Source organism: Lichenostomus cassidix, chromosome 5, assembly GCF_008360975.1.
Source record: "Lichenostomus cassidix isolate B80296 chromosome 5, HeHo_3.0, whole genome shotgun sequence".
NCBI lineage: Eukaryota > Metazoa > Chordata > Aves > Passeriformes > Meliphagidae > Lichenostomus > Lichenostomus cassidix.
Window position 1 is genome coordinate 43,611,186 of NC_139486.1, and position 23,679 is coordinate 43,634,864.

The following is a 23,679-nucleotide window of genomic DNA, read 5'->3' on the forward strand; positions in this document are numbered from 1 at the left end:
CAGTGCATGCTGCTAATGCAGACTGGGACATGACACAGCAAGTATAAGCATCTGCACAAGCAAACGGCCTCCACAGATATGTAAGCTTATAATTTACTTGGCAGAAAAGAAATTAGAAGTGCACCAAAGCTGCAAAATGAAGCATAATTATTTTCTTAAAATAGGCAATTAAAGCAGGAATTAATTGATGACTAGGTCAATGGAGAATATCCTACAAAGTTCAACTGCTTGGATCCCTGCAAAGTGAAGCAAACAGTGTGCTGTAATGAACATTACACAGACAAAGCACAAATCATGAAACTGGCAGGAGAGATCAGCTGCTCTAACAATTCACTACATTCTTCATACAACAGTGAGCAGAAATAAAAATGTTCACAGCTGCCCCGTCCTCCTATCTAGGTCTATGCCATGAGAGAAACTTCCAAAGTATAAAAGGGAATCTTCTCTAATCTTTTAAGGAGACAAACAGTGGTATTCATTAACACAGCATGAATCATTTTCCTTAGTACAGGTACTGAACAAACAGAAAGGTCTGTAATTTTCCAGCTAGTTATTTTCTCATAATGACAAAAATGTTTAACTTGACAGGTAGGGCCATTACTGTGGAGAGAGCAAAGGACAGTATGGTTATTGTATCTAACTAATTATCTATCACGACACCTACAAGTTAAAACAATATTGACGTAAAAGAGGAGTGTACACTGAGTTCTAGCAAACAGTGATGGTTTTTCACTGATACGGGTTAGGCAGATTTTGTAAAATAAACATGCAAAGCAGCCTGTCAAGATTCCAGTAAGTGATTTTCACCCCAGTTTAATTAGCACGTGATTTCACCCAAATCCTAAGTTCTCTGTTTCTTGGAACATGTTTCTACACATCTCTAGCAGGCTATTGTGAACATCCTCCTGCTTCACTCAAGCATGACTAAAGAAATACCAAGAGGTTGTAAGTTTAAAACTTATGTTTAACTAAGAACATCCTGAAAGATACTTTCAGATTATCAGGTTTTTTCCTGTTTAATCTACTATGGATGTAACTGCTATAGTGGCTTAGAGGAATCTGCTCTCTATGCCTTCAACATTTTAGGGACAAACAGAATAGAACATCACTGCATATGAGTCAGCAGTGTGCCCTGGAAGCCAAAAGAGCCAACTGTATCCTGAAGTGCAGGATACAGCATCAAGCAGGAAGACAAATTACAGAAATTTTATTTTATAAGGAGTACATCACAGGAGAAAAAACAAAAAAAAACCCCAAAAGTCAAATATTCTGACATTGCAATTAGGGATTAAAGTGTGGCACACAGTTGAAGATTTGCCAACCATCACAAAGTCCAAAATAGCTTCCTTTTATTTTTTTCTAATCATGCCTCCTGCAATGGGAAACCATATAAAGATAGTAAGTATCCTAGAGGCACAAATTTCCAGCACATATTAGTATACTCCTTCATTTTTATGGGGTTTTTTTAATTACTCAAGAAAGTAGATGTCTTCATTGCATTTCTTGCTTTCATATGTAAAGAATAGGCTGACAGAAGACATCTGAAGGAATAAAACACAGAAAGCTGGTAAACTTTTCTTCTGTGAAAATTTTACTTTGAGGCAAATTTGCTTCAAAAGTAAGCATATCCATTACAAATTATTCATTTTCTGGCCATCTTACCCGTTGTCCCTATCCCAAATCATCAAGAAGATACTGAATGTTTCATTTTAATCTGTGTGGGCACATATCTGTTGTCTCACTTCTGTATAAGTGGTAGATGTTGTCAAAGGGTACATTGTTGTCAAAGGAAATACATTTCCTCTGAATTAAGGAGATCTGACTGCTATCACATGTCTGAATTCCACACATTTTCTTCACAGGCTGCTGACTGACAAACCATGCCCATCTCAAATGACGATGCTAGCAAGCAGGAGAGTGTAAAGAAATCGGAATTCAAGCCTGTATTAGCCTTGCCCAGTTCCAAAGTTACAAAGGTTTATTTAACCTGGAGAAGCTGCCTTGCCTGCTGGGACAGCACAATTGATTTGCTCACCCACACGGATGAGAGGGGAAACACATTCCATACTTACATGCAACAGCGCCTTCCAGTGGCTCCGAGGGCGCAGGGAAAGCACTGGGAAAGCACCCTACACAGAACTGGAGCGGCACAGAGCACCCCTGCAGCCTTCACCTGCTGGAGCATGACCTGGGGATGCTAGGGAACACACAGCACCGCTGCAGCAACACGTGCAGAAGCGAAAAGCAGGAAATCAGATTTTAAATTGGCCTGCAAAATCTCTCAGGCAGAGTCGATTCAGCAGAGAATGAGAGCTTCTTGTAATTAAGAACAGTATAAAAATTGTTGGGTTTTTTTCCACAGTAATATGAGGTTGACAAACAACTTCAGAAAAATTGTAAATTAACCATTTCAAATTGCAAATTAATCCCCAGGACCCAATCTTTAATACAGTTTACCAGTAAGAAGCTCTTGGAAACACAGAATGCATATGTCCATTCCTAGTAAGTTAACTAGATCTGGTAATCAAAACCTCTCCCTACAGTCAGATTAATTGTTTATGATATTTATGATCTCAAAAGAAGTTAAAGGAAACTCATTTAGCAAAAACTCTCAACTCAGTATTAAGTAAAGGTTTTCTTGCAATTAGCTGTTTACTTCTTGAGTTGCTGCCACAATTAATTCCTACAAATCATTAAGAAAAAGTATTTCCCCAAACCAGAATAAGAAAAACTCCCATAATTCTCTTGACAACTTATATTCTCATGAGGTCCTGTAAACACAGGTATTTCATAACATTCACGTGCAATATGTGGTTCCATATTTACATGCAAGAAAGATACCAATCTAATTCTGTTAATTTAAACTTCAGGCCACGTAACTTGAGCGTCCAAGTTACACTTCAATATATACTGATGATGAAACTTCCTACTTACATCTACATTCCATCCAGGTCAGAACAGCATTAAAATCAGCAACTATTCAGTGTGCAAAATTTGACCTTTCATACTGGGACCTCTATGAGAACACTGCTTGCACAATTAACTTGTGCTTTTTTCAATACTTAAAGGAGGCTGCTAAGAAAGACAGGAACAAACCTTTTAGCAGAGCCTGTAACAATAGGACAAAGGGTGAGGTTTTAAACTGAAAGCAGGTAGGTTCGAACTAGATATGATTTTTACAATGAGGGTGGTGAAACACAGGAACAGGCTGCCCAGAGAGACGCTAGATCCCCCATCCCTGGAAACATTCAAAGTCAAGGTGGTTGGGGCTCAGAAGATGTCCCTGCTCATTGCAGGAGAAACTGGAAAAGATGACCTTTAAAGGCCAAATTATTCTATTATTACCTTTTATAGTTCATAAAGTTTTATTGAGGTTTTTTTTACAGAAGAGATTGACTTTCCTATGCAAACATGTGCCATTGGTAGTATGTGTTTAAAGAAATATGGTATGTTAACTGTAAAGTCTTTTAGCTTTACAGTACAAAACCTGGTTATTACAGAAGACTAAAAGCATCAGTGTTTCACATTAATTCATAAATTAAATATTTTTAACTGTCCATCTCCATCTATTTACTCCGCTATACAGAAGAAAAACCCTAAGTATATAATAGTTATCTGTGCTGTCAAAACAGGAAGCAATCTTCACCAAGCTTAACATAAGGCCAGTCGTATTGGATTCTCTATATTGGCTTTCAAGGTCTCCAGAAACTTTGAAGCCAGTTCATCATCCACCACTCGACCATCACTCGAAAGAGTCACTGTCATGAGTTGATGCTGTTCAAGTTTCTCATTCCCTTCTTCATCTTCCACAATCTTGAGCTCTGGTCTTGCTCGGCCCACAGCGAGGATGCAAGCCTGAGGAGGGTTTATGACTGCTGTGAAATCACTGATGCCGAACATGCCCAGATTGGAGATACTGAATGAAAGAGAAAAGAGTTTCAGTAACATCAGAAATTACATATTCCCTAGAAGAAATAATCTATATTCAACGACTACTATGATTTAAATCCCCTCCAAGGCAAAACCCATTAAGTTAAAAATAGATCTGAACTGTTTTCAGTTGAGCACATTTAGACTCTCAAGGGTTTGAATTTTTGCAATTAAAAATAATGTACCTTTTTAAAAGTCCCATTTCTTTATAGCAGTATATTCTTGAACTGCACACACTAAAGGCTGAAAGTAGGCCAGCAAATCAGTATCTTTAAAATATTTTGCCTGTCCCTGTTCCAAGTCAAATGTCTTTTAGACTGAACTTCACAGCTGCCAAGTTACAACGGCTGTTGGTATCCACTAAGTGACAGGTACAGAATCATGGAATTGTTTGGGTTGGAAGGGATCTTGAAAGATCATCTAGTCCATCTTCTGCAACAAGCAGGGACATCTTCAACTAGATCAGGCTGTTCAGAGCCCCATCCAACCTGATCTTGAATGCTTCTGGGATGGGGCATCCACCACCTCTCTGGGCAACCTGCTGATGGACATCAGTGACAAGTTGTGTCCCTCATGGGGTCCATACTGGGACCAGTACTGTTTCATATCATCAGCAGTGACACAGACAAAAGGATCAAGTACACCCTCAACAGATCTGCAGATGACACAAAGCTGAGTGGTGTTCCTGACAAACCTGAAGGATGGGATGCCATCCAGAGGGACCTGGACAAGCTCAAGAACTGGGCCCATGGGAACCTCATGAGGTTCAGCAACTCCAACTGCAAGGTGCTGCACCTGGGCCAGAGCAACCCCCAATATCAACACAGGCTGGGGGGATAAACAGATCGAGAGCAGCCCTGCTGAGATGGACTTGGGGGTGCTGGTGGATGAAAAGCAGGCCCTGAGGCAGCAGTGTGCACTTGCAGCTCAGGAATCAAACCATATCTTGGGCTGCATCAAAAGTGGTGTGGCCAGCAGGTCGAGGGAAGTAATTCTGCCCCTCTACTCTGCTATGCTGAGACCCCACCTGGAATGCTGCATCCAGTTCTGGAATCATAGAATCACAGAACAACTAAGGTTGGAAAAGACCTTTAAGATCATCAAGTCCAACCATCAAATGGCACCACTGCCGTGTTCACCACTATACCACATCCTAAAGTGTCACATCCACATGCTTTTTGAATACTTCCAGGGATGGCAACTGAACCATTTCCCTGGGCAATCTGTTCCAATGCTTGACAATTCATTTCATGAAAAATTTTTTTGTAATATCCAATCTAAACTTCCCCTAGTGCAACTTAAGGCCATTTCCTCTCCTCCTGTTACTTATTACCTGGAAGAAGAGACCAACCCACACCTCACAACAACTACACTCCTTTCAGGCAGAAAGAGTAGAGAGTAATAAGGTGCCCCCTGAGCCTCTTTTTCTCCAGCCTAAACAATCCCAGTTCCCTCAGCTGCTCCTCCAGACCCTTCTCCAGTTCCACTGCCCCTCTCTGGACACACTCCAGTGCCTCAATGTCTCCTTTGTGGGGAGGGGCCCAAAACTGAACACAGGACTCAATGTGTAGCCTCACCAGTGTCACGTACAAATGAAATTAACCTGTACCAAGGTAACTGTTTCACCCTGACACAAGACAGTCTAGGTTTGGCCTTCAGAATCATCACATGGAGTTTCATCCTAAATGGAGCAATATTTTAAAAGCAATTCATTAAAAGACTGTGAAATAGCTGAGGATAAAACAGTTCTGAACCCATGCTGCATGTATTAAATGCTGCTAGACTTTTACCTAAAAGATCCTCCTTGGTACTCTTCTGGTAATAGTTTTCCATCTCTAGCCTTCTTTGCTAGAGCCTAAAGACAATGAAAGAAGAAAACAGGCAGAGAAAAGAGAGAAGTTAGTGTGTTCTAATAGACTAATTTTTTTATTTCAATAAGACATTTTAAGTACTATATAGACACTAAGGCAGCGAAAGTCACCTGCTTTTGGATTTAGGGAAGCACCTCAGCAACATTGTTGCTGTATCTGCAATGATTTGGCAAAGAGACTAGGACACAAAACTTCATTTTCCCACTAATATTGGCTGTTCAATAAAAGCTGTTCTCTCACCTTACAAATATCATTCCAGTTTTTACAATGCAACCAATATTCTACCTGGTGTTTTCAGATTGCCTAGCAAAATACTGATGAGACAAATTCACACTATTCCCAACATAATTGTTTAAAGAGACAGACATATACCATTTCAGAACTTTCTACCAGATTGAATAAATATATTTCTCCCAAACATTCAACTACCTTTTGAAGGATGCCTTTAAGGCCACTCATTCTGTGACCTCCATTTCATTTGTGTGATTTTTCTTCTAAAATCAACAGGAAATGTTCGAATAGAGCCAAAGAAGTTTATACTACGTTCTAAGATCACAGAGTTGTACAAAACTTTAAAATTCATTTAAAAGTTACAAGGATACAGTGCACTTTATTTTAGGCTTTTATTCATCTCTGAGTAATTAGTGAACCAGAAGACAATAGCCATGGGAACAGCATTCACACAATAGGGTCAATATAAGCGTGATGCATTTGTGCAATTGCATTATTTGAATGATGAAAATATGGTGCCAGGATACACATGACCTGGAAAGAAGTTAATTTTAACATGCAGCAGAAGGGGATATATAAGCAATTACACAAAGAAAGCGCCTGCCAAACTACAGGGAGACTGATAAAGAAGCAGCTGCAGTTACAGTCTGTGCCTCCCCCACGTGCATGTCAGGTATGTATTTATTCCAGTAATTCAGTGAAGAAGTTGAAAATCAAAAGGATGTTGGTATGGACACCTGCAACCTTATGTGACCCAGTGTCTATTACAGAGTGTGACCTATGTTACACACATTCCATTGAAGGGCAAGAGCAATGCTCACTATCATGGCCCCACTGAACATAACACAAGCCTGCATTTTCATCATGGGAACTGCAGCACGTTGATTTGTGGTAACAGAGGTTTGAAACACTGCACAGTATTACAGGTATTGGGGATGATGATGAAAGCACAATATTTAATAATGCTTTTCTTCTTGTCATTCCATCACCAGCCCCAAAACAATCTCAGCTGACCTTCCTCCTCAATTGGCTATTAGTGAAAGGGATTGCTTTCACGACACATTCAGCATAAAGTAAGCAATTTGGACTCAAAAAATCCTTAAAACACCCATTTATTAATGTTTTGTGGCATGACACACCTTTTTCTGCTACAACTTTGTTGGTTATTCCCCTCTGTCAATACAGACTATTACGATTTCTGAAGTTTTTCCCAAAAAGCAAGAATTTGCAAAGTGCAGTGGTGTCTAGTTTGGGGACAGTTTTATATCCTAGGAACTACTTCTATTGCATTCCTCAGATGCTGTAGGCCTTTCATTAGCACTTGTTAAATGACAAAAAAAGGCCTGTGTTGGGACATATCATCATTCATTGTACTTTTGCCTGACAAAAACCACTCCTTTATCTGGCAACAACTGCCACAGATCACTCTGACTGGCACCTGGTTTATGCAAAATACTGCTCATTAGTCTGAGGAGTTTGAAGTCACATCCTTAATTGAATTGGATATTGAAAAAAAAAAGAAAATTAAATATGTTCCATAATATAATTGCAAAGAGAGTAAAATAAAGACACAAGAATTTCTGGGAAAGGGAAAACACACCAAAAAACCCAAAATCTCAAACCCCAATGTCTTAAGTACTAAAGAAATTAGCACTAAGTAGTTTTCTTGTAAGGATTAAAGAAATTGGAGAAGTCTGTACAGGTTTATTTTTCAAGCAGTCTAGCCACCATTCAACCAAATAACATGATAACTACATTATTGTTAATTAAAAACGAAGAGAGTTGCAAAACTAGGAAGGATTTTGAAGTATAAATAATGCTTTAACTGCTTTAGATCCTGCTTTGTTATTACTGATGTGTATCTGGGTCACGCTGCATTTTCTGCTACAGAAAACGATCCAGCTGCTCTGTTCCTCAGCCTGCTGCACATTTCAGCCCTACCTTTGCAGAGGCAGCAATTTCCTGTATTCCCTTGGCAGCAACATCTTTTATGATTGGCGTAATGAGACCTCGGTCTGTTGCCACGGCAATGGAGATGTCAATGGACTGCAGCCGCCGGCAGGCTTCCCCATCCCACGTTACATTCACATCTGGCATTTGCTAAAACACAGACAGACAATAAAATAAGACAGCTGTTAGAAGAATAAGAGTGCAATCAGTTATTAAGAAAAAGGAAATGCCTTTAAGACACATAGCTACATACAGGAGTTCACCAAGTTAATTAGCTTGCACTGATTTTATTTATATTTACTTTGTCAAAAAGCATGAATGTATGCACCAGAAACTGACAATGGCAGGACAGACAGAAGTTGTTTTTGTGTTGCTAGGAAAAAAACCTAGCGAATAACTATGAATTCCTTCACTGATACCACCTTATGATGGTCCAGCATGTAAAGCTTCAAATCAGCACAATTTCTCCCACAAGATAAATGACACCATGTTGAAATTAAGAGCATGAAAATGGACATCCTACTACACCCATGTGTTGTTTTCCACTGGTGTCTCAAGCATGACTCTCAACCAATAAAATATGCTGCAGGTACACTCACTGTTACTCAGAAATACTAAAATGTATCAGGTTTTTTTGTGGGTGGACATCAATAAAAATTGAGATATTTACTAATAATTTCATTTAGTTTTTTGAGTTTAATGAAATGAAGAAGATATTCCAGAAAAAACTGGGAGGGACACATTATCAAAAGTGACTCCATTATCTGTCTTAAGTAACTGCACTCCTAGGAAGAAGTAGTGTGACACTACTCTCAGTTCCTGTTCTTCAACACCAGAAAGTATAGTGTGAAAAAAAAGAAAAAAGACAGAAGAAAAAAGTATGTAGTATTCTTCTTTGCAAGCTAAATAAACTTCTAGATGTCCCACAGTTCACACCGTTCTAAGATGCCCTCAAGTGGGTGCTGTGCAACTATGACTCTATATAAAGGTATTCAAAAGAGATGGTAGGGACAGAATTTGTCACTTCAACTGTGAAAAATTTATTTTAAAAGGACAGCTACTACAGGAGCTGTTGTTACTAAGCCCAACCACTTGAGGATATCGGCCTGGAGGTTTTAGTTCCTTCCTCCATGCTTCTCCCTCCTAGTTCCAGAAAGACAGAATTGCTCTACTGGGCTATCACCTGGTGAGCCCACTGGCACATTCACTAAATTCTGGCTACCAAATGGCAAGACCAAGCTGAAATGCAGAATTCATAACTGGACTTGGGATATCCTAAAATGTATGAAGGAGAAAGTTAGCATATTAAAGAACTGATACAGGCACTATCTTGAGGTGTATGCCAAGCAACCACAAACTGACAAACCAGCTCATTAAAGCTAGAAGAATACATTTCCATCGTTCAGAAATAAAATAGTAGTAACATATCCTTTGAAGAGTGCCCAGAAAAGAGTCAATGAAACTGCCTTGAATTTAAATTTGAAGACGTATTCACAGCACCCAGTATCAGCATGGGGAGGTGCAGGTGGAAGTGGGTTTTCTTCTTTTAGAGCAGTAGGTCACATCTTTCCCTGAAACACTGACAGAAAGCAGCTGAGACATGAGCTTGATCATGAACTTGTTTCCTGATATACTGAATTAAATCTGTTGGGTTTTTTTTAATGTATTATTTTAATAGTCAAACGAAAGCTAGCATAGATTTCGAACAAAGCAATAGGATAGAAGAATTTCATTGATTACTTCTGTATCAACACAGTGTTATTATCATCCCAAAAAAACCACACTAACAACCCTCTCAGAAGACAAAACACAACACCTCTTGCTCTCTCTGTCTCCTGTTCATTTCACCTGCTCTCTGGTGCAGAGATCTGTTATTCAATACCTGAATGTGATCATGATAAATTTTGAGTGTCACCATTTCCTCACATTAGGTTTCATTAGGCCAGCAAAAGAAGCTTCTTGCTATGTACATATCTAACAAAAGCACAGCACACATATTTAGCTCCTCCTTTTGTTTCTGGTTTTAACTTGCAGAGTTTTTTCCAGTCTAAATAATGATTCTAATTTCTCTCAGGCACTTGCTTATGAAACTGCCTAAAATCCTGTCTATTTTCTGTCCAAATTGCAATTATACATTAATCCATGCCTCTTAAAATTATACATTAATATTTAGTACATGTTCAGCTAGGAATTTGTTACATCTTTTCTACTCCAGTGTTCTCTCAATTCCATATATCCATGGGAAGAGGAATAGTCCCCCAACTTTAACATAACTTCCTCCCTCAACTTTTAAATAGTTAAAATTATCCTCACAAACGAGAAAAACAGCTCTCACATCCTTTCCAATGTTTTTATATTGTTGTGAGGTAATCCAGGCAATGAGAATTTCTAGCATTGGGCGAAGGCTGGTTGCCAGAAGAATTTTTATTTCAAAGCAGGTATCACTGAATTTGCCATGAGAATACACCTGAGGTAATAACAAGATTGGTATAAAACTTAGATAAATGCTGGTTTATAACTAAAAGAAATAAGAGGCAACAAAGAATAGACGGATGATCTTGAGAATTGCTTTAGTCTGCTGACATAGCAACTACTGTGATTTGCAGATGTTAACTGCACTAAGTGGACCTTTACTAAAAAGTTCTCATTTTTACAGTTCACAGCATCGACAGCGCAGAGATTTTACCTGGAAATCTACAAAACCCTGACAATATGCAATGCAGAATTACCAGCTTTACTATGATCACATTCATATCTCCACATAGGCTCACAAAATACTTTTCTTGTCTCCTTGGCAGTTTACTATTAAAATATATTTTTAAGCTAATTATTTGCTTACCTTCAGAGTAACTGCAGTTGCCTTGATAATAAAATCATTTACAGATACTTTAATGTCATCTGCAAAAAAGAAACAGAAAATGTAAAAAAAAGGACAACAGTCATTGCTCATAAGATTTATCAGCATTTGTCTGATGACAAGATTCCAGAAATTCAGCAGATTTACTTCTTTGAAGCATTGCCAGAAAGTCACTCATCTTCAAACGCCAATAATAAAAGCAAGAAAACTTTTCTCCCTCTTGGGACAAAAGGCATATCATCATAAAAAAATCTCACACAGAGACACCCAGGAGAGTTTGAGGAGACTCAAATTGGTGACTAAAATCAGAAGTGACAGCAAATGCAAGGATTATAGATATAATACAGATTATGCCACAAGATTACACTGAAATGCATGACATTTACACAATATTAAACTCACCATTCCCACAAGTGAAGAAAACTAGATTACCCTTCTACTATCATCACTGCTGTCAGCTAAACAGATCAAGCAGCAAAACTGCTCAATTTTCAAATCTGGTTTATGGCATGTAACACACATACCTTTAGAAATATTTTTGCAAGGGAAAATAATTTATAGATAATTATATCAAGTGAAATATTGGTGAGTCATCACAAATTTAGAGGAACAAACTAAGTATCCACTTACCACATAACTGGCCTGCAACATTTGCCATGATTAGTAATCTATGTATAAGAAGAGAGACAGCATTCCAACATAACATTATGGAATTTACAATTACTATGCTGCACTGACAGAATTTCACATCAGACAAACCTGACTCTTGGTCATCAAATATACTCTGGTTTCCATTTACATATAACATTCCTAACCCCTGGCAAAAATGTCACTGTCCTGTAGGAGAGGAGGAACACAGTTAAATGATCCATGTCTGATAATATTTTACCCTGCATCACTGAAGTTTATAGTAGTAAAAAATACTGTAATTTCCATCAGAAAAAACAAAAATCTACCAGGAAAATCTCTGTAACTCAATTTCATGGAAAGACATATGGCTTTTCCATCTCTACATTTAAAGGAACTATTCATTAAGAATCCACAACAGCAGGAGAGGTGTGAAAAATTTCAAGTTAGTATTCCTAAGACAATTTTTTGGTTCCTTCCTTATGAACTGCTGCTGTTTAAAGAAAACATCAGCATCATAAAACATCTTTGACATTAACTTGTGAATAAAATATCACTAGGAAAAAAAAAATCAGGTGGAAAAATGACCTGAGTACTGCTGCATTAAAAATTAGTCACTCAAAACTCCAGTGGAAGGAGAAGCAGCTCCTGTATCATCATCTGGAAAATCTGAATATACCAATCGAATTTAAGACCACACAAAGAGATAAACAAGCATGAGATAGTCACTAGTACAGGACACCTGGCCTCAGTTTCTCAATCAGTACAGCAATAAAAATGTAAATTAAAACTATCCTGCTATGTTATTCTGAATGCAGAGCTCACATGGCTGTGGAAAGACACCATTTGAACCTGTAAGTTTTCAAACCATGACAGCAATGGTGAAACTTTAGATCAACGCTTGAAGTGTCTTAGACTTACAATTATTCATTTTTCATACTTTTGATGAGGTAATGAGGATAAACATATCAAAGCTGAACTATTGAGAAAAAACTACATAAATGGTACCAGAAAAAAGAACTAATGGAACAACACTAAAAAGAATCCATGTGAAATTGTTTATGTATGTTTCTCTTGTGCAGACAGCTACAGTCTCCCATGAATGTCTTCAGTTTTCATAATTAATCTTTGGTCTTTTAAAAAAAAGTATATATGAGAAAAACCATCCCATTGTTTCTTTGCTTTATAAAATAACAGGCCTTCAGATTTTTTTACCCAAGTCACAGACTTAGTACCAGTCTATGAGGTGCACATCTGCATGTCTCCATCACCAAACAGAGCTTCACTAATTGCTTATGCAGCCTGAACATTGTGGACAATAGACTTCAGAATGCTGTGTCAGTTGCCAAAGTAACACCTCTGTCTTTCTGTATCCTGACAGGAAGTTGTCCAATTAAATAACTGCCAGGAACTACAGCTTGAGTCCAACATAAGAATACTGAAAAAAATTATTTGAATGCCTAGTGGTCTGCCTATACAAAATCTGCACCTCCTGGGGAAGTTTATGTAAACAAGACAAAGTATACATTAGTATAATCACATTAGTATTGCCACATGTTAAAGTAAATCAGACTACTAACCTTTGGCCAATTCTTTTCGTAATTTCAAAACAGCATCAATGGCACAGTCAGCAGCAGCATATGCATGAGGTATGGTAGTTTTAGACTCTGTTAATCTTTTAGCAATAACTCTTCGGATGTTGCTAGCAGGGATTTCTGTGAATGTGCCCTGAAAGAAATCACATGCTGCATATTGAATATCAGGACAGCAAATATACTTCCCCTTTGCTGAAACAGTACTCCAGCATTTATTCAGTATCATCAGTGACTCCTGCCCACTTTAGCTAACCCCTAGGTACCCAAAAGTGCTACATTTCAACTACTGAAATTAATATGACTAAAATAATTGAGTATTCTAGTCTATTCCTATTAACTGGATCAGCACAACAGGTTTTACAAAATAGTTCAGCTTTACAGTATACAATTAACTCTGTTTCAAAAAAAAAAAAACCAAACCAACCCCCAAAGAAACACTGAGGTATTAATTTTCAGCCAGAGTACATAAGTACTATTCCATCTTCCAGATTTGGCATATTGCTCAGATTATGCTTTGTTCCATTTAAATTATAACAGAACATTTAATCAGTAAGCTACTGCTTTTTCAGTTCCCTGAGGAGTTCCTAAAGATAAGCTTTATTGCATCTTTTCTGTTATTCTTCTCTCTCCTTCCAGATATGCATAATAATAGTTCAATGGTCAACTTCTTCCTAGAAGCAGGTCAACTTGCAAGAAATTTCTTAAAATATCAGTGACTACAGAAAGCAAGAAAAGAAATTATTCTGTAATACCTTATTTTGCATACCTAATTTTTAGCACATATCCCTTGAACATAAAAGGATTCATAGAATCCTTAGTACGTACTCAATAGTCACTAACACACAATAAATTGCAATATGTACATTCTGGTGCAATCATAGAAATGTTTGATTCTGTAATGGATCTAAGTCTGAGCTTCAGGTTCTTTGGTTCTTTGTACAGTACAAAAAAAAAAAAGCAGCATTTTCTGAATATTATGAATTGTAGCTACATTGTAAACGTCAGCCTAAAAAGATACATCAAGTTTTGTTCTAGAGCCAGAAAAGGTTTTTCACAAAAGTTTTTCAATTTCTACTAATGTGTATTTCAGCAAGAGCATTTATTCTTAAAAAAAAAAAAAATCTGGTATTTCCAACATTTCAATTTAACATACAAACTTATTTAGGTTCTAGAGTTCGCAAAATTACTCTCCAAGGCAACCACCAAGAAGCCTTTTCCTTCCTCACTTCTTGACAACTCATTAATGCACACTTATATCTTGCAGGAAAGCAAACAAATCAAGTGCAGTGAAAATAAACCATCATTCTAGTTTCTCCAAGGCCTGCAATATAACATTTTCATCACTTCAATTTGCAAGCTACACAAAATAGTATGCAGACCATAATTTTTAGGATTTCACAGTTCTAATTACATTACCTTAAAATTACTGAAACATAGCACAAACAGCACCTAACTGAGCTTGTAGTTTCCTTCCTCTCTCCAGATCTAGAAATGTCAGAGCTACTAAAGTAGTTATTGCACTATTCAGCTGTAGCAATGCTGAAATCTTAGCAGAAGTGTTACCAACCGGTGCAGCAGGTTGTCCTGGAGTAGAAATTGGTGGAATTGCTGGCCTTGGATAAGGAGAAGTTACAGCTGCTGCTTCTGAAGGAGAAGGCACTGCAGCAGCAGCTGGAGAAATCGCAGGTTTCAATTCACTGGGTTTGCCTTTCTGCTTCTCTTGCAGAAGTTTGAGAGCATCCCTGGTGATTAAACACAGTGAAATATTGACACCAAAGAAACTATTTAACAGTTCCCTAAGTATTCCTGTTCCATCACTGATTCTATTTAATTAGCCACTTCTGGACATTTAAATTTCAGTTGTCAAACCAAACATTAAGAAGGTGATTATTATTAAATTATATTAATTTTGTGTCACCTTTGAGTATCTTTTTAGTAAATTCTCATTAACTTCCATGTATAAAACGGCCTGAATACGCAGTAACAGAAAACATTTGTGTTAGAGAAGCATAACAATCATCATCATTAATTTTGAACATGCAAGGTGATTTTTGAATTCCAATAGCAATTCTTCTAAATAAAAGAGTACATTTATTCAGTCTATAAAGCCTCAAATAAAAGCTGCTTCCTTTGTTATATTAGTAATAATCTGAATTTAATGTAATTACTTAGTGCTAACTGAAAACTCACAAATACATTTATCACTCATTCCTCTGTACCTTTCTGACATAAATATGCACAGTTAGGCACCAAGGTTACAAAGGCCCAGAGTTCATAACGCCACGCAAGAGAAACAAAGCCAAAGTATCCTCCCAGCATTTCATACTGACACAGCTATCACAAGAAAATGTCCCTGTTGTGGGCACAGCATGGCAGACATGAGTGCCTCCCATCACTGAGCCACCATTCTGTGTCTACTCTAGGTGCACTGCATTCATAAAGCAACAAGCTCAAGATCAGCACCTACAAGGCTGAACAGAAATAACTGCATTTACACCACCACTGGCAGCTGCAAGGCAAGTAAGTTGTAGATCTCCTGTAGATCCCTCTGTGTTCCAGATCTGCTACCAAAAGCCTGTACCACATACCCTAGATAAGCCTGTACCACTTCATGAAGACACAACATGTACACAAAGGTTTTACTCCACAAATTGGCAGAGGAAATTAAAATAAATTAAATATCAGACTCCTTACAACCCACCGCGGTTTTGAAACACAGGCCATAAATACTGAACAAAGCTATCTAATTTCAGTAGATTACTCCTTGAGAGAATATTCTTGAGTGAGAGCCAAGAGTTTGCTATTAAATTATCACAGAAAGAACAAAAATCTCAGAACATTATGCATTCGTCGTTCTTCCTAAGAAGTAGCACTCCAGCAACAAGAACTGAAAATTAAAAAATTCTACATAATTACTTTTACTATTGCTGACTTGCTTCAATTTATGCTTACCTTCAACACATACTTCAACAAATGATATTGAAAACAAAAAGGAGAATGAGCTCAAGATAAAATTTTTCCTAATAAAAAGTTACTTGTTTTCCCAGATTAACATGGTACCCAAAATTTGTTTTAAAATAGTGTTTAGTATTTAACACACCTACTATATCAGGGAAAAAAACTAAGACTTCACAGAATGAAAATCATTTCCTACCATGGCAAATTGAGACATAAAAAGTAATTGCATGACATGCAAGTTTTTTGTTAACATATTAGAAGCTACCAAAAATTAGTTAAAGGTTTTCACTTGACAGTCATAAGAGAGACCATCTGGTTTTGGTGATTTTTACTATGTTAACAGAAAAATGTATTGCCAAAATTGAGCTTATTTTTAGATTAAAAGATTCATACAAGACTTTTTGAAACTATGGTACAAAAGACACATATACAAAAATCAAAATTCATATATATTTGTTACACATATGAATAGTTTCCCCTCACCAATTCCACATGATTTAACTGATTAAGAAAAACAGGTACAGCAATGTTATGACTCTCATGGCTGTAACACTACAATCTTTGACAGAATTTGAGAGTTACTTTGTACTGGGCACACCAATTTTCTAGAACTTTTTTAATGATAGTGATATTAAGTGATATAAGAGGACATAGAAATAAGAAATTAAAAAAAAACACCTGCCACTGCATTAAAAAAAAGAAAAAAAATCACACAAAACTAACAATGACAAAACAGGCAGGAAAAACAAAATAATAATTCAACCTTGAGCAGACACGTAAGAGAAATATAAATAAATACAAGTATACAGATAAATAAAGTATTGGCCTACTAAGGGAGTAGGTCATGACAGAGAAGGCCAGTAGAGTGGAAGTTGCTACCGCTGTTAAAAGTTTTACAGTGAATTGAATTTAAAGATAGAAAACTCGGGGAAATAATCTTGCTTGCTTATGTAATTCACTATCTTTGTTTCTCGTAGCCTGGTGAGAACAGCAAAGGAAATATTTCCCTGAATATCTGTAGCAGCTCTCTATAAAAATCTGCACACACTTCATTTCAAACTGAATATAATAGCAGAGTCTGTAAGCATCTGAAAGATTAACCCCATTTCAAAAGAATGATTAGAAAACCCCAGACATTCTTCATCTTAAATTGACATTTCAAAGTCAAATATTTTGTATGTAAAGAACAGTTTTAAAAATAAATTATTTTCCTAGATAATTCTCATAACTACAGAAAAAATCTTTGCTACATCTCCATGACAACTAGGAAATGTTAATTCGTTAGCTCAAAGTCCTAGAGGGTTTCCACCTGCCAAAGCCTCATTATACACCATAAATTACCATTACACTTACATAATTAAGAAAGTCTCTCTGTTTATTTGCTGTTACATGGAATATCTTATCTATTAAATTAATTATTACATCTCAACTCAGCCAAATATCATAAGGAAAAAAAGCACATTGAAAAACTGTCTGCTGCTTTTCTGACTTCAGTTCCAAGTTACACTGACCTGGTCCTGGTTGCCTTTGAATGGAACTAAAATAACAGCAGCCAGCAAAGTCTGTGTAAGTGAATGATGGCAATTGTCAAAAGGAATAATTTTACTGAGAACAAAAATATTTGTTTCTGCCAAAATCCTCACTTCCAATAGCATGCATGCTCATTTGAAGAGAATGCATAATTTCAAGACTAAATGCAGTGGACCTACCATGTTTTTTTACACACAAAGGCTTGAGTGCCAGTCATTACACTGGAACACTCAAAAGGTATAATAGACTACTAGAAGCCTGATCATACCAAACCACAGCTTTGTAAACAAACATTCTTTAAATCATAGAGAAGAAAAGTGGGAGAAAAACCAGAATTATGGAATTTCTTATCATTACATTTCATTGCTCTCCCCATCCTAATAAAAATGGGAAAAAAATTAAATCCTGACAGATTTCAGAACTGAACTTCAGCAAAAAAAGCAAAAGATCTGAACTCCCCAAAGAAAAGGAGCTGAAGAAAACAGGCCACTGGTATTTTATTTTGGCTCTCTATACAGCTTGGACAGCAAAATTCTTGAGATCCACAGTGGTAGCTAACAGTGGTGTTTAGGAGGCAATATCCACCACAAGGCTGAACTGCAGGAAATGTGACAGCAGTACCACACAGCTAAGATGGGACATAAAAAACACAAATATATGTTTGGTTTTTTGGGTTTTTTTTTATTAAGGACTTCTTAAAATATTTCCTAACCCATTCTCCCTATCTTTTCAACAGTTTTCTCAAATTTAACTAAGGCCATCCATAGCAAGAAATGGAACAAAGACATGGCTTTTTTCATAATCAAACTTTAATCTAATGGAGATTACTCTAGCATCAAAAGTTGTAGGTTTACCAAATTATCTACATACTCTTTAGTGAAGATTCCTCGAGGCCCAGTAGGTGTAACATTGCTTGGATCCAGTCCGTGTGTCTCCAAAATGTTGCGAGCTGCAGGACTTAGGCGAACCCTGAAGAAATGAGGGGGGAAGAAAAATTATCTAAATAGTAAGATGAACTTGTTTCATTTAATGTACATCATGAGAAACTACATTTCTCTCTGATCAACTACAAAGCAGAGTATGTAGGTACTGAGGATGCTTTGCTTTCTTAAATGAGGAGAAAAGCCAACATCTAGAGAAAATATTTTAGAATTCTTAAGATATAAAAGCAACAACATACTCATTAAAGAATTTGGTTTCAAGTCTTTCCACAAAATCTCCTATTCATTATTTGCTAAAGGAGACTGTATTTGCACCTCATTGAATTTTAAGAATGGTCCATTAAGCCTTTGCCAAAAAAACCATGTGATCACTGGGTTCCAACTGTGCTGATACATCTCTAACAGTTACAGTGAAATAGCACTTCTGATGTTCCTTTGCTAAGGAAATGAAAAGACATAATCCTTTCAAGGATCCTTTCAGTGGATCATCCTCCTACTACAGGTAATGCCTGGGCAATGACCTCAATTAGTTGTCTTCCACTTGCAAGAGAAAAGCCTAAATGCTGGCAGCATTTATAACACAGCAAGCCAGATAGAAAAGTAATGAGGTCTGGGGGGTGAAAAAAAAATAAGCACAAATAAAAAGTGATACCTCCAAACAGGATATATCCTGGGACATGAAGCATTGATTTATGGATTATTGTTATCTAACACTGGGGCTGACTCCCCCTCCAAGCTGTCTGCAATGCTTAGAGCACCAACAGATTGAAACAAAACTAACAAAAAGCACAAAGACCTATTGTTTTAAGTTTTTCACTGTTATAAAAAGTAGAATAATTTTTTTCTAACATTAAAAATGCAAGAGCTTGGAAGGACTTTGGAGGGTAACGTGGAGGGGGAGGAGGGGTGGAACCAGGCCTCTGCGTTTACCGAAAGTGTCTCTAGGCTATCGAGAGATCACTCCAGCCAGCACTGCCTGGTGCTGTACAGAAAGGCCCTTCTCACACCCGTGCCGGTGTAAGGCACATATTCTCACTCACCCACGGAGTTGGATAACTCGTGCGTTACCAGAGACAAAGAATTCAGAGCGCTCAGTCAGCCGGAGGTTCCAGAGGTTTATTCTGAAGGGTTCCAGCGTGAAAAGAGGACGAGACACTCCAGCCGTCTACATTTAAAGGGACGGCTGGAGGGTCAGGGGAGAGGAGGCGGGGGGAACACCACAACCAATGGAAGGAGGAAGGGTTGCCATCAGGGGTTAGGTTACAGCTGGGGGGATTTACATAATTTGGGGAGGAACCATCGTGTTCTCCAGGGGGGAGGACTAAGAAGGCTTCCACCAGTGGGGTTCTGCTGTGTTGGAACCACTCAGCTCCTCAGCAGTTCCTGAGATGGTATCACCCACCCCAACAACAGGGTGCCATTTCTTTAATTTTTCTCCTCAAATAAACAGAAAACAAGTTACAGGTACACTTAGAATCTAATGCAAAAGCACTAGTGTCCATCCTATATTAGCACAACTTCTTTCTAATTATATGCTTACAGTCCTTCATAAATCAATTGCATGACAGAATAAAAGCCCATTTAATTCTAATAAAATTATGTTATTTGAATTTACTTATTTGTCTTACAGGCAAAGAAATATTCTAGGCATGCAAGGTTTATCACCTCACTCATACTGAAGCACTCAAACCAACAGCCTGCTACTAGGTAAAAAGGGACAAAAGGTTTTTCTTGGTTCAGGTCTACTGATCTAATGAAGAGGTCCATTTTGTACCAAACATAGAAACTTACTGCAATTTCCCAGGTTCATGTTGCACTTTAGGAGGGGCTGAAACTGAAGGAGCTGCAGGAGCTGGGGCACTTGCAGGTGCAGGTGGAGCTGCAGAAGATGGAACACCAGCATCAGCTGGCACCTCCACTTGCTTCCAGTCCTGTCCTTCCTCCACCAGCAGCCCAATTAGGGTGCCCAAGCGTACATTTTTGCTTCCTTCTTCCGCCTGAGTTTAAGGGAATGAGAACATTAAGTTTCATATTGCTCTGTCCACTCTAATATGACTAAAAACAGTAGATGTCAAAGTTACAGACATATTAATGACAATTCATCAGTAAGATATATCCCATTTTATTGCTACTATTAATAAGATATTTCAAGACTGAAATTAATTAAAATTGCTATTATAAGGTGAGGAACATTAACTTATGCCCCCAAATCCCATACACCTAAAGTTAGCATTCAGAAATAAAGTAACTTTTTATACACACAGCTTTTGCAGCTCAGAACTAGAATAGAAAAAGAAAAATTGTTACAATTTTGCATAATTTCTCATCTCCTGGATTTTTGAGTCACTGCTGCATTTTCATTACTCACAAAACAAAAAAACCCCAAAAAAAACCTGTATAAACCTCAAAGAACCCTAGAATCTCAAATGTAGAAAGAGCTGAAATAAGTAGAAGGACTTGAGGGTTCTGGGATGAGAGGCTGACCACAAGTCAACAGTGTGGATTTACAGCCCAGAAAGGCAAATGCCGGAGTGTGGCCAGCAGGGTGAGGGAGATGATTATCTTCCTCTACTCCACTTCTGTGAAAACTCACCTAGAGTGTTGTTTCCACGTCTGGGGTCCTCAACACAAGACATGGACCTGTTAAGAGGGGGTCCAGAGGAGGGGCACAAAGATGACCAGAGGGCTGAAGCACCTCTCCTGCGAAAACAGGCTGAGAGAGCTGGAGCTGTTAAGCTTGGAGAAGAGAAGGCTTTGGAGAGACATTATAGCAGCCTTCCAATACCCAGAAAGGGCTTATAAAAGGGACGGAGAGGGCCTTTTTATATAGGCAGGACAAGGGACAATGGTTTTCCAACCAAAGAGGGCAGGTTTAGATTTGGAAAAAATTCTTTACTCAGAGATGGTGAAGCACTGGAACAGGTTGTGGATGCCCTATTCCCAGAAGTATCCAGGGCTAGGTTGGATGGGGCTCTGCACTACCTGTTTTAGTGAATGACATCCCTGCCAGGAGGGTTGGAATGAGGTGATCTTTAAGGTCCCTTACAACCCAAACCATTCAATGGTTGTATGTAGCCAAGTAAAGTAAAAAAATTCCTAACTTTGCTGACAAACCAGCAAAGCACAGGTGACTATAACAGGCAGAAAAAATTGGAGGTAAGTGCACTGAGAAATCAAATTTCCTTGGAGCTTTTGCCACTGCAACATAGAGTTTTAGTCACTGACAAATATATACTAAAGTAAATGTTTATTTCCTCCACTAAGAAAAAAAGTGGACAGAACTTATGCTGGCTCATTCTGCAGCTGAATTTTTATTTATAATGGTTTCCATACGAATTCTCATTTAGGTCATGAATGAGAAAATGGTAGTAGATACTAATATTAGGGAAACTTTCCTGTCTGACCATCCAGGAGCCACTCTGGCAGTCACAGTCCTTCCATGTGAGCTGGGACTGAAGCCCCTTCACAGTGGGAGGCTCCAGTGACCCCATGGGTGCCCCTCTTGGCTCCCTGCCACACCTTGCCCACACAGTCAGACAAGGTTTCCTCACTGGATTGGCCCTGGGCTTCCCATAGCAAAATCTCAGACACCTGGATCCCTAAAGCAATTTTAATTGTGGCCAGTAACACAACCTGCAGCTCTCACTGCAGCTGCACACCCAGCTACCTGCTATAAGTCTATTCCTCAACAATTAATAACAGTTCTTCAACAATCAATCACTGTTAATTTAAGAACCAACTCTACTGAAAGAATAATCATCTTTCTGAAATTACCCTTCTAATAATACATTCAGTTACTTAATCTTTTACTGCATTTTACACTGAATCAGACATGTTCATTAAAAGACCTATTCAGATAAAAAAGAAATATATATGCATGAGTTTCTATTTTACTGTTAGGCTGCTCTTTCTTAAACCATAAGAGATTATGCAGTCAAGAAAAACCAAGAAGAGTTACACAAGTTGAATTAATTTAACCTAATGAACCTTCTATCTTTAAATGAAAAACCCAAAGCATTAAGCAGACTCTGCTTATTTGACTCAAGTTTTCCATACTGAACTCAGTCAAGATGGTTCAGAATTGTAGCTGGCATCAAAAAGCACAACATTTTTGTCTTATTTCTTTTAGAAAGTGAGTAAAATTCAGCCAGATGCTAGCTCAGAGGCACAAAACATTCTTAAATTCCCATCAACTACATCACATCTGAAACTTCTGAGCAGCCTTTGGAAGGAGTCTTTTCAATAGGTAATCATCCCCCTATCCACATACCTGACACAGCTTATTTTATAAACCTTACATGAACATCTACTGAACACCCAATATAGAGCAGAAATATCCACCAGACATGGCAGAAACACAACCAAAAATCACACCTGAGCCAGGGAAAAAAAGAAGAAAAAATCTGATCTTAGTGCTTTCTTCTTATTTCAGTTTCTAAAACATCAGGTTTTTTCTGTACTTTTAAGGAGACTGGAATAAAAGCATGTCTATTCTGTACTCTAATTCTTAGGCCTACCATTTCTAGATTCCAAGGACTAAAAGAATCCATTAAAGATTGGGTTTGCATAATAATCTGTTCATGTTACTCCAACAAAGCTGCTTCTCTTCCCTTATTCAGAAAGATATTATGGTTACTTTCTACCTCCTGGTATTTCCTTCTCAGGTTCAGCTCTTGGCATAGGATTGTTACTGGATGATATGGATATAACTAAGGCTGAATGTCACAGCTCCATGACACTGATATAGCTGTATGGAAGCTATGCAGCTGCTGGAAAGTCTGGCTTTGATCTATCAAAGAACATGCCACAAGAGCACTGCACAAAAAGAAATTTTGAAATTTGCAATGCATTTGGAATACAAAACAGGAAACAAAAAAACCCCACAGCTTCTGAAATACTAATGTTACTTGTAGGCATCATAAATTACTATTAAAAAACTCGGATAATTTCAAATTTTTAAAAAATATTTTTCCAGCATTAATTCCTTAATACTTTTGACAGAGAGAATCCCCGTATCTCCTCCTCACATAGTCTAACAAAGTAGTGTCTGCAAATGCAAAAATAGTGAAAGCATTGCCCAGCAATTATTTAAATAACTGCAGGGACACTAAAAATACATTAAAAAATATATCTGATGTGAGACTTCAGAGTGGGATAGCAGAACAGATCCTGTGAAACTTCTTAAATGG

General features: G+C 37.7%; 1 protein-coding gene across 1 annotated transcript in view; it reads right to left on the reverse strand.

Moving 5' to 3' along the window:
* Positions 1 to 2,622: 2,622 nt before the first annotated feature.
* The window catches only part of PDHX (pyruvate dehydrogenase complex component X), a 32,534-nt gene continuing 11,477 nt past the window's right edge, over positions 2,623 to 23,679 (reverse strand). Inside the window, exons 4-11 of the mRNA XM_085062686.1 lie at positions 20,282 to 20,487; positions 18,420 to 18,518; positions 14,629 to 14,803; positions 13,047 to 13,194; positions 10,822 to 10,880; positions 7,974 to 8,132; positions 5,721 to 5,785; positions 2,623 to 3,916 (exon numbers count right to left, since the gene is read on the reverse strand). Coding sequence (XP_084918812.1) covers positions 3,652 to 3,916; positions 5,721 to 5,785; positions 7,974 to 8,132; positions 10,822 to 10,880; positions 13,047 to 13,194; positions 14,629 to 14,803; positions 18,420 to 18,518; positions 20,282 to 20,487 — 1,176 coding nt within the window. The 3' untranslated portion in view covers positions 2,623 to 3,651. The remainder of the gene's footprint in view (positions 3,917 to 5,720; positions 5,786 to 7,973; positions 8,133 to 10,821; positions 10,881 to 13,046; positions 13,195 to 14,628; positions 14,804 to 18,419; positions 18,519 to 20,281; positions 20,488 to 23,679) is intronic.